At 40.0% G+C, this 14,072-nt stretch overlaps 1 protein-coding gene across 7 annotated transcripts in view; it reads right to left on the bottom strand.

Annotated features, from left to right (window-relative positions):
• Nucleotides 1–14,072, bottom strand: part of ikzf1 (IKAROS family zinc finger 1) — an 81,605-nt gene that overhangs the window by 3,063 nt on the left and 64,470 nt on the right. For all 7 annotated transcript variants that reach the window (XM_033049830.1, XM_033049858.1, XM_033049839.1 and 4 more), the window contains 2 exons: nt 10,937–11,062; nt 6,083–6,214 (listed from right to left, as the gene is read on the bottom strand). In XM_033049830.1, the coding sequence (XP_032905721.1) occupies nt 6,083–6,214; nt 10,937–11,062 (258 nt within the window). The remainder of the gene's footprint in view (nt 1–6,082; nt 6,215–10,936; nt 11,063–14,072) is intronic.

Here is a 14,072-nt window from a genome sequence, read left to right as displayed (position 1 = left end):
TGAATGGCGGTGCAGGCTCGAAGGGCCGAATGGCCTACCCCTGCACCTCTTTTCTATGTTTCTATATTTACCTGCATACTTCTCATACTACTAAATGTGAATACAGATAAACCAAATTGCTTCTAATATGATCACAGAATAAATATAGCTGTGATGTGGGATAATCATAAATATAATAAGAGGAAAGATTTTAAGCTTAAGTCAGGTGCTGTGTAGGGTCACGGTAGACTAAATCAACATTATAGGGATAGATGTGGTGAGAGCTGCCATTTGCAGTTTGGGGGTGGGGATCGTGGGCTCTGCAATGTTCTCTGTTGATGTCCTTTTCATTGAGAAACTGGACCAGCCACTTCTGGTTACAGTTCACTCTACTGCAGTCCCTTTGTGCATCGGTCTCACTACATCCTTTCCATCAGAAAATGGACCAAAACATTGTGACCTTTGTTTTTCACTCACAGTGAAACAAGCAGCAAATCATGCACAGTCAGGAACCACATGCAACTGGAAGGAACCCGACAGGAATGGTCCCATTAATCCCGGTGACTTGGGAGAGAGTTCAGGGCCTTTCTACCCCGTTCCTAATCAATTTTGACAACCCTTTCACTTCTGTTTCTTGGGTAGGCTAATTGGGACCCACTTCTTGGGTAGGCTAATGGGACTGACGGATGATAAATCCCCTGGGACGGATGGTCTGCATCCCAGGGTCCTCAGGGAGGTGGCTTTAGAAATAGTGGACGCATTGGTGATCATTTTCCAATGTTCAATAGATTCAGGATCAGTTCCTGTGGATTGGAGGATAGCTAATGTTATCCCACTTATCAAGAAAGGAGCGAGAGTGAAAATGGGGAATTACAGACCAGTTAGCCTGACTTCGGTGGTGGGAAAGATGCTGGAGTCAATTATTAAAGAGGTAATAATGGGGCATTTGGATAGCAGTAAAAGGATTAGTCCAAGTCAGCATGGATTTATGAAAGAAAAATCATGCTTGACTAATCTTCTGGAATTTTTTGAGGATGTGACAAGTAAAATGGATGACGGGGAGCCAGTAGATGTAGTGTATCTAGACTTTCAGAAAGCCTTTGATAAGGTCCCGCACGGGAGACTGGTGACTAAAATTAGAGCACATGGTATTGGGGTAGGGTGTTGACATGGATAGAAAACTGGTTGGCAGATAGGAAGCAAAGAGTAGGAGTGAACGGGTCCTTTTCAGAATGGCAGGCAGTGGTGAGTGGAGTGCCACAAGGCTCGGTGTTGGGGCCGCAACTATTCACCATATATATTAATGATTTGGAAGAGGGAATTAGGGGCAACTAGCAAGTTTGCGGATGACACAAAGCTGGATGGCAGTGTGAACTGTGAAGAGGATGTTAGGAGGTTGCAGGGTGACCTGGACAGGTTGAGTGAGTGGGCAGATGCGTGGCAGATGCAGTATAATATAGATAAATGTGAGGTTATACACTTTGGCGGCAAAACAAGGGGGCAGATTATTATCTCAATGGGGTTAGGTTAGGTAAGGTGAGGTACAGTGAGACCTGGGTGTCCTTATGCACAAGTCACTGAAAGTTGGCTTGCAGGTACAGCAGGCAGTGAAGAAAGCTAATGGAATGTTGGCCTTCATAACAAGAGGATTTCGATATAGGAGTAAAGAGGTTCTGTAGTTGTATAGGGCTCTGGTGAGACCACATCTAGAGTATTGTGTACAGTTTTGGTCTCCTAATTTGAGTAAGGACATCCTTGTGATTGAGGCAGTGCAGCGTAGGTTTACGAGATTGATCCCTGGGATGGCGGGACTGTCATATGAGGAAAGATTGAAAAGACTAGGCGTGTATTCACTGGTGTTTAGATGGATGAGGGGGGATCTTATAGAAACATATAAAATTATAAAAGGACTGGACAAGCTAGATGCAGGAAAAATGTTCCCAATATTGGTCGAGTCCAGAACCAGGGGCCACAGTCTTAGAATAAAGGAGAGGCCATTTAAGACTGAAGTGAGAAAAAACGTTTTCACCCAGAGAGTTGTGAATTTGTGAAATTCGCTGCCACAGAGAGCAGTGGAGGCCAAATCACTGGATGGATTTTAGAAAGAGTTAGATAGAGCTCTAGGGGCTAGTGGAATCAAGGGATATGGGGAGAAGGCAGGCACAGGTTATTGATTGGGGACGATCAGCCATGATCACCATGAATGGTGGTGCTGGCTCAAAGGGCCGAATGGCCTCCTCCTGCACCTATTTTCTATGTTTCTATGTTTCATCTTCAAGGAAAGTTAATTTAAATTATGATTTGATTCCCAGTAGGGACCAAGCAAAAGAAGTGTAGTAATGAATTATTAAAGCCAGGATATCCAAATTTCTCATTTTTTTAAAGTAACCCCCACTTCCTCAATTGGTCTTTAGTGTTAAACATAGCATTCATTTAGTGCACCATAAAGGGTACAGTCCAACATAGGTTCTGGTGTTCATTTGTCATTTTGAAAAGTAATGAGCTATTTTGATGAGCCATAGTCAATCGGTTATTATCGACAGCGATTTTTTCAGAGATCATGAAGATAGATTTACACTTTGCGGATATCCTGGATTGTACATATGAAGCATTTATGGAGACTGTCACACTGCATTTTTTCAGAAAACGCGCATTAAAATCATATTTTTGTCACTAGCGTCGTCTCCTTCTAGCTTTCTATTTTTTTTTTACTTTTCAAAATGATCTTGTGGTCTTGTCTTCTGGATGAAAAATTAACCCAAGGCTGTCTACTCTCTTTGATAGAGGTAAGAGAGCCCACGGCACTATGTTTGGAAAGTGGAGTAAAGTCATCCTCAGAGTCCAAGTCTTTGTGAAGTCCTCAACCAACAGCATAAAAACATGTGATTGCCTCGCATTATTGCATTGGAGCTGCAGTTTAAATTAATTGCCACCTTTCCCACACTATAACAGTGCTCAGCAAATTTCTAGTTGAAGTGCTGAAAATGACAATGGAAACAATCAGTTGAATTGTCCTTTATGTCTGATTTCCAATACTCTTACTGCCTTCTATTAATATTCCCATTTTAGGTAACACTTTTCCTTGGTTCCATTGTGGTGACAAACTTTCTTAAGATTCTGCAGTTAAAATTAGCATCAAACTTCACTTGCAGCATTATGCATATAAATGTAAAATTAGTACTCTTGACACAGGACTTCTAATGTGCAGAGAGATGTGAGGGTATAAATGGAGTGTGGAATATTATGTATCCAAATTCCCAATGTGTGTTTGCTTCATGAACCTTTGCACAAGGAACATAAAACTATGAATTTTAATCCATTGATTCTTGTTCTAAAATATAATTCAGTTCAAATTGCACACATTTATAACAAATTTTACTGTTTCAGTTTAATTTTATTCATATTTTGCTAATGGGGTATTTTATGTTTTAAACACCTCAATCGATGGAAATCTCAATTGTCGGTGATGAAAAATACTTCCTGAATGTATGTCCCCACACCAGTCCACCCAGTGCATTTTTAAAACCATCTTGGTTGTGATCTGACTCTCAGCAACAAATTGAAACATTATCTGCTCTCTAATCTAGTACTTCCTCTTTCTTGAAACTTCTCATTATGTCCCACCGCCATGCCTCTCATTTGAAACCTTTATTCTCACTCAACTGCCCACCCTCGGCCATTAACCAGTTCCACAGTTCACCACATTGTATCCCTCGAGATCACACTTGCCCTAGCCAACAATGGGCCTACCAGGGCACCACCCTGACGAGGTCAATTGTTGCCTGCCCCGATTGGTCCTGGTCTTTACTCGCCTCCTGCTCTTCACTCCCTCCCCCCTGGGCTCTTCTATCATATGCCTAACTTTTCCAGAGTCACCCTAGATTGCAAAATTAACTCTTGGCTTCTTTTGCTTCCGGAAAACGGTCTTCCGAAATGACTTTTCCCTGTCTCTTTTGGTCGCACTTCCGATACGAAGTGCAAAGTATTCTTTGAGCTGGATATATTGTCTATATTTTCAGTCTGGTTGTGATAAGGGAAAAACTTCTACCAATTCAGTACTTAGAAGAATAAAATTACCACCTTCTGTCATCATCATTCCTTTGCTTCTTCTCCCTGCAGTAGTTTGACTTTGAACAAGATTATTAGCAACCTTGATCTCATTTGACCCGTAACTGAGTTTTGGATCTCTTTTCATGCCATTTCCAAGATCGCCTTTGTTTAAACTCCTCATTTAAGCTAAGCAAGGTATAATTGAGTTATCGCTAGACACCGTTTAATGAATAATCATTTTAAAAGCTAATTTATGGGTTAGATTTTGCATTAAAAAAAGTATCTTAACAATTTCTTCCAGATGAATAATCATATTTTCCTGACAGATTCACCGAATTATTGGATTGTAGAGCACCCTTCCCATCAGGTGAGTCATTGTCAGTTATTTACAGAGTAGCCCAGCATTCTCCTTCCCCTGTTCTTTCCGCATCACTCTGTAATTTGTTTTATCCAATTCCTTTTTTTAAGCACCATCAAGTCCTCAATCACCATACTATGTGCAGTGCATTCAATTTATATGCAGTTCTGCAAAATCATAATAACACAAAAAAACTGCTATAAATGAATCTGGGCTTTAATTGAAAACATAGCTACCTAACATTAAATTGATTGGTCGAGTTTCATGCCATGGAGCAAAAGTGACTGATGCTAATGTCTAATAAACTCTAACAATACCTTGAACTGTTCTGATACCATAGTAACTATAAAACACCTGATAATTTTTCCTTACTCTATATGGATGGCCATTCCCTCAATTATCAAAGTACTATGTTGATTGCACCTGATATATTCTATTTACATCACTGTTACTTGTCTATTCTAACTGGAAAATGTATTGTGATACCAATTTCATTCAAAATGGACATGAACCAATGTAAGCCAATGAGCAAATGATAGAATGTGGTTTTTAGAACTGAATATTATTTAAACTCTGTAAGGTTAGGATGTTCAATGCAGCTGATTAAGAGTTGCTCTTCTCCCCTCTCCCATCGAGCAAAAGGTATAGAAGTGTGAAAATGCACACCTCCAGATTCAGGGACAGTTTCTTCTCAGCTATTATCAGTAACTGTACCATCCTACCACAACTAGAGAGTAGTCCTGAACTACTATCTACCTCATTAGAGACCCTCGGATTATATTTGATCGGACTTTACTGGCTTTATCTTGCACTAAACGTTATTCATGGTAATCCCTTTATCATGTACCTGTACACTGTGAATGGCTCCATTGTAATCATGCATTGTCCTGCTGCTGACAGGTTAGCAGGCAACAAAAGCTTTTCACTGCACCTCGGTGCACGTGACAATAAATAAACTAAACTAAACTAACCTTGAAATCCAGATATTGTTTCAGGCTCTGTGTGTGTGATTAATTCATTTTTTTAAATAGTTTTTTTAACCAAAATATTTCATTTTTTGTTTCTTAACTAGAATTACTTCATTCTTTTAAAGTCTTTATTACAATTGGTGACATTTCCCCTTACTCTGAATGATTCTTCAAGAATATTTAAATAATTGCTATTAAATATTAAACTATCAGGCCCTTCTTAATTAAGCCATTATCCTTTCAAACTTAGCAACTCTGAATGGATAGAAATGAAATATCCTCATGATGTTATTGTTTCATGTTAACAAAATGGAAAATAGTATGTGAAATTGACGGACAAAAATCTAAAAGTAAATATTTTTTAATATATGGTTATTTAAAAAATGTTCATGATGGTAATAATCCTGCTTTAAAAGTACTGCACTTCTCTTTACTTATTTCCCAATATCCCCCTTCTCCACCCTAATTTATACTCTATTTCACTTTAGGTCTATTCAATAGAGATTAAAAAATGGAAGCTATGTGTCAATATTTTAATTCAGGGGCATTTTAGGTCTTGAATGAAATGGGGAAATTGTAGAAAGCTAGTTCAAATTCAGCCAGGGCAGATTATAAAAATAGAACTTATTTATATGTTCCGGCAATAACAAACAGTAAACCAATGTACATCGGTGTACAGTTTGTATGTGACAAATAGAAGTATTGTATTTAATTCTCTTTTGCTTACCAACAAACTTCTGTGGCATTGAACTTTTACGTTTTGCAACATTACTTGCAAGTCTATCCAGTACCATAGCTCTTTCTGATCCAATCTTGCTCGCTCCTTCAGCTAGTTCATGTGATTTGCTTTCTTCTTTCACTACAAAACAAAGAAAAAGAAAAATGCAAATCCATTTTTAAATAGAGATAAAGTGGTCACGATGCCAATTAGTCGTCTGTTAATTGGTTTTTTGGCTCTTTCAGCTTTTAAAACTTCATCACTCCAAAGCTTCTCTTTAATAAATATGGTGGATTATTAGTGTATTTAATAATCTTTTACTAGAGTATTATTACAGGATAAATTATGGGAATCAATAGATAGTAAAAAATAACTCAAGTACAGTACTACCAAACAAAGTCCATGAAGTTATTTATGCATGTTTCTTCCATGCTTTTGCCTTTGCTTTAACTTGGGGACATTTCTTCTTGAATTTGGAAAAGGCAATGAAGGAAAAAAAATGGAAAAACTCCGTTAAGGAATATTGTGCAACTCAATGAAGAACAGTATGTGCTGGTGACAAACTTCAGATGTTGCACAAATCCAGCTTCCTCAATATATAGTCCTAAGAATGCAGAGTAAAATAGCATGGAGGACTTGCATTTCAGAAATAAGGAACTACAAATATACTTTTATCCAAGCACTTAAAGGGCCTGTCCCACTTACGCGACTTTTCAGCAACTGCCTTCGACCTTCAAGCTCGGGGGCACTTGCCTGAAAAATCGCAAGCTGGATCGACAGTCAGCACACACACACACACACACACACACACACACACACACACACACACACACACACACACACACACACACACACACGGACACACAACGCAAGGGCGGGGGAGCGCCGTCTGATGCCAGGAAAAGCGGGGGAGCGCCGTCTGAAATTCACACGGTGCAAAGCCAAGGTGATACCCGCGATGAACAGGAAGGCAAAAGACGGCTGGCACAATGTACGGGTAAGTCCTTTAAAGGAGCGGGGAGGTGGCGGGGAGAGAATGGGGAAAGAAGGGGAGAGAAAGAGGGAGAAGGGGAGAGAAGGGGAGAGAAGGAGTGGAGACACTTTTAAGAAGCCAGACAACTTTTAATAAAGTTTAGCGGGCATTTACCATTGCTGGTCGGTTTTCCTTGGTTCTGAAAACTCGTGCTTACGTGTTTTTCTCCAATGAGCCAATTAAAATGCTGGGTCAGCAAAGGAGATTGCCTATGGCTACCTCTACTACCTATAGCTACATGGTGACCCCACTACCACTGCACTATGAGTTCAAAAGAACCATGCCGACCAATTTTTACTCACGGAAAAATCTTCAGCATATTGAAAATTTTTCCTTGACCAAAGTGAGGCAGCGAGTATGCGGACGAGCATGAAGGAGAGTACCAGTGACCTCCTTGGACCACGTGTCAACCATGCTGCGAGTTTGTGGCGAGCGCAAACTCGCACCTTTAGTGGGACAGGCCCTTAAAGAACACAGAACAGTTTAGCACAGAAACAGCCCCATACCACCTGTGTTTCTGTGACCATGCTGCCAATCTAAATTAATCCAATTTTCCTGCACAAGTTCCCTGCCTGTTCACGTTTCTGTTTAAATGTTTTTTTAAACATTGGTAATGTACAGTATCTGCTTCTAACACTTCCCTTGGCCCTTCCAGACACCTATCATCTGAGTAAAAAAAACTTTTATTGTAAATCTCTTTTTCACTTTCCTCTTCTCACCTTAAACCGATGCCCTCTAGTGTTTTTACATTTGTTTCCCGGGGGGGAAAAAACTGACCTACTCTAGCTATGTCTCTCATAATTATATATACTTCTATCACCTCAGCCACCCCTCAGCCTCTATACTCCAACAAAAACACTGACGTTAGTCCAACCTCTGCATATAATACTAATACTCTTTATTTAAGAGTCAAGAGTTTGATTATCATACGCACGAGGAACAAAACTATGAAATTCTTACTTGCTGCAGCTACACAGGCACATTGACGTAACACACAACATATAGAAAATAATGAATAAATAATCAATGTGAGGTAATTAATATGAGGTAACTGGATCATAATATTCTGGTGAACCCCTTCTACACCCTGTTCAAAGCCTGCATGCCTTTCTTGTAGCGTGGCATCCAGAAATGCACAGGATATTCCAAATGAGGCCAATACATTATCTGAATGGTGGCCGATTAGGAAAAGGGGAGATGCAACGAGACCTGGGTGTCATGGTACACCAGTCATTGAAAGTAGGCATGCAGGTGCAGCAGGCAGTGAAGAAAGCGAATGGTATGTTAACATTCATAGCAAAAGGATTTGAGTATAAGAACAGGGAGGTTCTACTGCAGTTGTACAGGGTCTTGGTGAGACCACACCTGGAGTATTGCGTACAGTTTTGGTCTCCTAATCTGAGGAAAGACATTCTTGCCATAGAGAGAGTACAGAGAAGGTTCACCAGACTGATTCCTGGAATGGCAGGACTTTCATATGAAGAAAGACTGGATAGACTCAGCTTGTACTCGCTAGAATTTAGAAGATTCAGGGGGGATCTTATAGAAACGTACAAAATTCTTAAGGGGTTGGACAGGCTAGATGCAGGAAGATTATTCCCGATGTTGGGGAAGTCCAGAACAAGGGGTCACAGTTTAAGGATAAAGGGGAAATCTTTTAAGACCGAGATGAGAAAATCATTTTTTACACAGAGAGTGGTGAATCTGTGGAATTCTCTGCCACAGAAGGTAGTTGAGGCAGGTTCATTGGCTATATTTAAGAGGGAGTTAGATGTGGCCCTTGTGGCTAAAGGGATCATGGGGTATGAAGAGAAGGCAGGTACGGGATACTGAGTTGGATGATCAGCCATGATCATATTGAATGGCGGTGCAGGCTCGAAGGGCCGAATGGCCTACTCCTGCACCTATTTTCTATCTTTCTAACATAGTTTTATACAGCTGCAAAATGCCTTCTCAACCTTTATACTCTATGTCCTAATGAAGAAGGCAAGTAAGCCAGTTGTTTGTGGAACACATGTCACCCCACCCTTGTGTGGATTCCATCCAGAAATAGAGAAGTGGAAGCACTAGGACATCTCTTGTTTTATAATATGTAGAAAGGAACTGCAGATGCTGGTTTAAACTGAAGAAAGACACAAAAAGCTGGAGTAATTCAGCGGTACAGGCAGCATCTCTGGAGAGAAGGAATGGGTAACATTTCGGGTCGAGACCTTTCTTCAGACTGGAGAAGATTCTCGACCCGAAACCTCACCCATTTATTCTCTCCAGAGATGCTGCCTGTCTCACTGAGTTACTCCAGCTTTTTGTGTCTTTCTTCTTGTTTTATAATGATTAAAACAATTCTGTGAAGCACAAACAGTAGTAACAAACCTGGATCAGATTTCTGGTGGAATACACAAGCAGTGAACTAACATGCATCCGCCATACACTGCAGCTGCTCTCTCTTTGTTCATTAGCTTTGTTGCAATGACCAACTGCTGCTCTTGAGACCCATTTCATATGAATGCCATACACTTGAATTTATACACAGTCTAAAAGCCCTGTCTCACGGTACGAGTTCATTCCAAGAGCTCTCCCGAGTTTAAAAAAAGATCAAACTCGTGGTAAGCACGGAGAATGAACGTAGCAGGTACATCGGAGCTCGGGGACGTCACTTAGCGGCTCGTAACGCTAATGGCAGGCACTCGGGAAGACTCGCTAACGGCAGGTAAGCACGGAAAGACTTGTGAAGATTTTTCAACATGTTGAAAAATGTCCACGAGAGCCCCGAGTACCGACGAGCGGTCATTACCGTAAATCTCCGAGTTCGAATCAGGGCAAACTCGGGAGAGCTCTTGGAATGAACTCGTACCGTGGGACAGGGCTATTATGCTGCAGCACTTAACCTAGCACTTAAGATCTTAACCTAGAAATTGGATTTCATCCTTATATGGTGCAGTAAACAAAATTTGTATTTACCATTAATGTCCAATCAGGGGACCCCCAAAAAACATGGAATTGGGGAATATTATTTAAAAAAAAGTTCATTATCAAGTTCATCTTACAATTTGGTAGATTAAAATAGTGTGATTCTAATTGCAACTGCTTTCAAACATTGCAGTTGTTTTATTGTAGCCATTATTATGGTTCCCGGGAAGAATACCTTGGCTTTGAAGTACACAATCATGGCTGCCAGGGCAAAAGCTGCCATGGAGGTCACACAAGGGAGGGAGTTAGACATATTTTGTGTGTTTGTTCCACCCTTCTCACCCTTGGATTGTGTTGGTGATTAGGATCTGTTGGGGGTGGGGGGTAAATGAGAATTTTGGGTGGGGCTCAGGGTGCAACCATCCAAGGGTGGCAGTGAAGGGCAGTATGGTATTGTGTTGTTGGGGCAGTTGATGAACATGTTTACACAAGGGAGATCGAGGTCTCCTGTGAGTTAATCTGTCGGCCTTGGGCCTCTGTTAATTTGGACGGAGAATGGTGGCTGGGTGAGGGGCATTATCACATTTCACCCAGCCCAATGCTTATTTATCAACAAAAACAAATTCTGGAAGAACTCAATGGATCAAAGAGCATCTGTGGAGGCAAAAAGTATAAGGTGATGGTGTAAGTTGTTTCAGGTCAAGATCCCCTGCTTCTTTCAGCGTTCTGTTTTTTATTCTAGATTTCATCATCTGCTGTTTCTCTTGCCTTCTTATTAACAAGCCATACTGAAATGAAGCCTACACAATTTAGTTTCTAGGCTGAGGTATTTTCCTTGTTTGTTTCCCACCTTTATGGTACAATTATGATGTTTGATGACATTAACTAAAGCATTTGTTTTCATGAAAAGGATTTTCTTTTACCTGAATATATACCACCGTGCAATCCCATGGTCTGCAAGTAATTATGGCAGCGTTCTTTATGTTCCTCCAGTGAACTGCGCTGCTTGTAGCTTCGCCCACAATAGCTACATTTATGAGGCTTTCCAACTGAACATAAACAGAAAGCCATTGAGAGGATTATACAGTATAGACTTCATATGTTTTATATCATTAGCTATAAGTTAATTGTTCAGTTATCAGACATTAACCTGGGCCCAAACTGCATCTTTTGTAATAATTCCATTTTTATTAAGCCTCATGATCTGCTTGATTAAATTAAATATTTCATTAAACCTAGTCTCATGTGTGGTCAAACAGTTAGCGTGTTCAGGAAGCAGTTATGAAATTGAACCAGACTGCTTAACTAATATATAAATGCAAAGTCACATTGTCATAGTCATACAGCATAGAAGCAGATTATTTGGTTCATCATGTCCATGGTCACTATCAGGTACACACTTTAGGTCTATAGCTCTTTATACCTTGGTGAAAAGTGCTCATCTAGTTATTTCTTAAATATTATGAAATCATCTGCTTCCACCACCCAACACATACTAGATTCTACCAAGTCTGGGTGAAAAGATACTTCCTGATAGCTCTTAGGGCTAACAGAATCAAGGGATATGGGGATAAAGCAGGAATGGGGTACTGATTTTGTATGATCAGCCATGATCATATTGAATGGCTCGAAGTGCCAAATGACCTACTCCTGCACCTATTTTCTATGTTGAGGTCCACTCTAAGCCTTTTACTCCTTATCCTAAAACTATACCATCTAGTTTTAGACATCTAACATCTCTTAAGAAGGTTTCTAGACATTTTACAGCTTTCGTCCCACCCCCACAATCAGTAGCAAAGCTCTTTAATGATCATAAAGCCTATATCCCCACACTGTAAGAAGAGTTAACTATTTACTAATGCTTTACTATTTTCTTTTTAACCCTGATCTACCACTAAAGGCTTTATGATCATTAAAGAGCTTTGTAAAGATAGTAGAAAAGTAAATAACTTGCCTCACAAAGGGATGCAAAATGCTGACAGCTGTCCAATGTTTCTGGAGGGAACCACTGATTTGCTGCAGTGCAAGCCAGCATGTTCAGCACCTCTGCACTCATGACCTAATCCAGGGGTAGTTCCTGATCCCACTCAGCCGAGGGTTCATAATACACTCGGGAGTTGGTTCCTCTGCTTTAACCTTTTTTTGCCCAAGCATCTAGCATGGATCCATTCATTTTAACATGGCCACTAGCCTTCATTAGAAAGTAACTGCAGGTAAGTGTTCTTTTCAACTTGATCTTAATTTATATATTTTCAATTAATTTCAAATTTAAATAGAACATGCCTTAAACTAAAGTTGTTATTTAAAATGTTTTCAATATTTTAATTATTTTAATGCATTTTTGCTGTTTCTCAATGTTTCTGATCATCAAAGTGGAAAGAGCCTTTTGACAGCTCACTGACTGCCCTGTTTGTTGCTCTCGGCACTCTGCCTTGCACAATGCATAACCTCGTATTTATTGCGAGCTTCATGGCAGGAAATAGAGCACCTATGGAGGGTCCAATTCTAAAGAATATAACACGTTGTGAAATCTCTGTAATAACAACACTTTATACACAAGTATAAAATTAAAAAACGTAAACTAAACATCAACTAAAATTAAAATCTACAAAAGTGGTTAATGAGGTTCTTAATGGGCCTGTCCCACTTGATGATTTTTTAGGTAACTGCGGGCGACTGCCATAGTCGTAGCAGGTCGCCGAAAAACCGGCGATAATCTACGTCATCCTGGCGACAACCTATGACAGCACATACGTCAGGAGAAGGCAAGCTCCGCTCATTGGCGTCAAACCCACTGTCGCTGAAAATGTTTCTACATGTTGAAAATTTAGCGAGGACCAGAAAGACGCTACGACTTTTTGCGCGACTGAGGAGACTACTCCCGGCGACCATCAGCGAACATGTGGCGACAAATGAGTCGCCTGTAGTTGCCTAAAAAATTGCCTATGTGGGATAGGCCCATTAGTGATACCTGATTTCAATATTCCAATATTATAACGTATTGCCCACATCATAGGCTGGAGGGAAGAGCAGTTATTACAATTATGCAGGTCACTTGTAATACTGTTCATTACAGAATGGCACAGTATAGTAAGCACTGATCACTGGTACTGATTGCAAGATAATTTTCAGTAACTGAAGAGTTAAGAGGATTGTGACACACATTGCAAGGCAGCGGAAAATGATTCAGATATGCAAGATGACTCAAGCAATACACTGCTTCACTGTAAAGATAAAGAATATCTTCACAGCCAACGAATACTTCTTGAAGCAAAGTTGTTAAATAGGTAAATATGACAATGAATTCGCACAAGGGAAGGCCTCATGAATAGCAAATGAGACGAATGAACAGTAACTAAGTAGAATTAAAGCATTGGCCCTAGATTAACATTTCATTGGACAGAGGGCACAACAACAATAACATTTCCTTCATATGTCATTAAAAAAAGAAGTCTGCACAAGTCTGCTTGTGATTCAATAAAATAATAATTGATTCAATTCAGGCCTTAAAATCATTCTCCTGCCATTTTCCCAACATTCTTTGCAGTTCAAGTGTCCGTCAATTTCAATCTTGAATATATTCAATGATTCCACCTTCACAGGACTTCCAAAGACTCATGACCTCTTATCCCCGTCTTAAATGGGTGACACCTTATTCTGAAATTATGCCCTATCGAGTTCTAAATACCTCTACTAGAAGAAACTCTCTCAGCATCCACCATGTTATGTCCTCACGGAATGTTTTTATGTATCAAGATGATTGCCTTTCATTCTTCTAAATTCCAATGTGTTTATGTTCAACCTCTTCAACCTTTCCTTGTATATCAGCATTTTAATTCCCATATTTTCGCATTACAAAAATAAAGATCATCTTATCTCATTGAGTCCACGCTGGCACACAGCGTATTCCCATTCTCCCATCAATATTCTCTGTAACCTATTCTCCCATATTCCCATCAATTCCTTCCCATTTTTATCACACAACTGCACACTAGAGGCAATTTACAGTGGCCAATTGACCTTGCCACCCACATTTCTTTGGGATGTTTTTATCATTTA

Source organism: Amblyraja radiata, chromosome 2, assembly GCF_010909765.2.
Source record: "Amblyraja radiata isolate CabotCenter1 chromosome 2, sAmbRad1.1.pri, whole genome shotgun sequence".
NCBI lineage: Eukaryota > Metazoa > Chordata > Chondrichthyes > Rajiformes > Rajidae > Amblyraja > Amblyraja radiata.
Note: the sequence above shows the minus strand (reverse complement) of the source record. Positions and strands in the feature narration are given on the sequence as shown.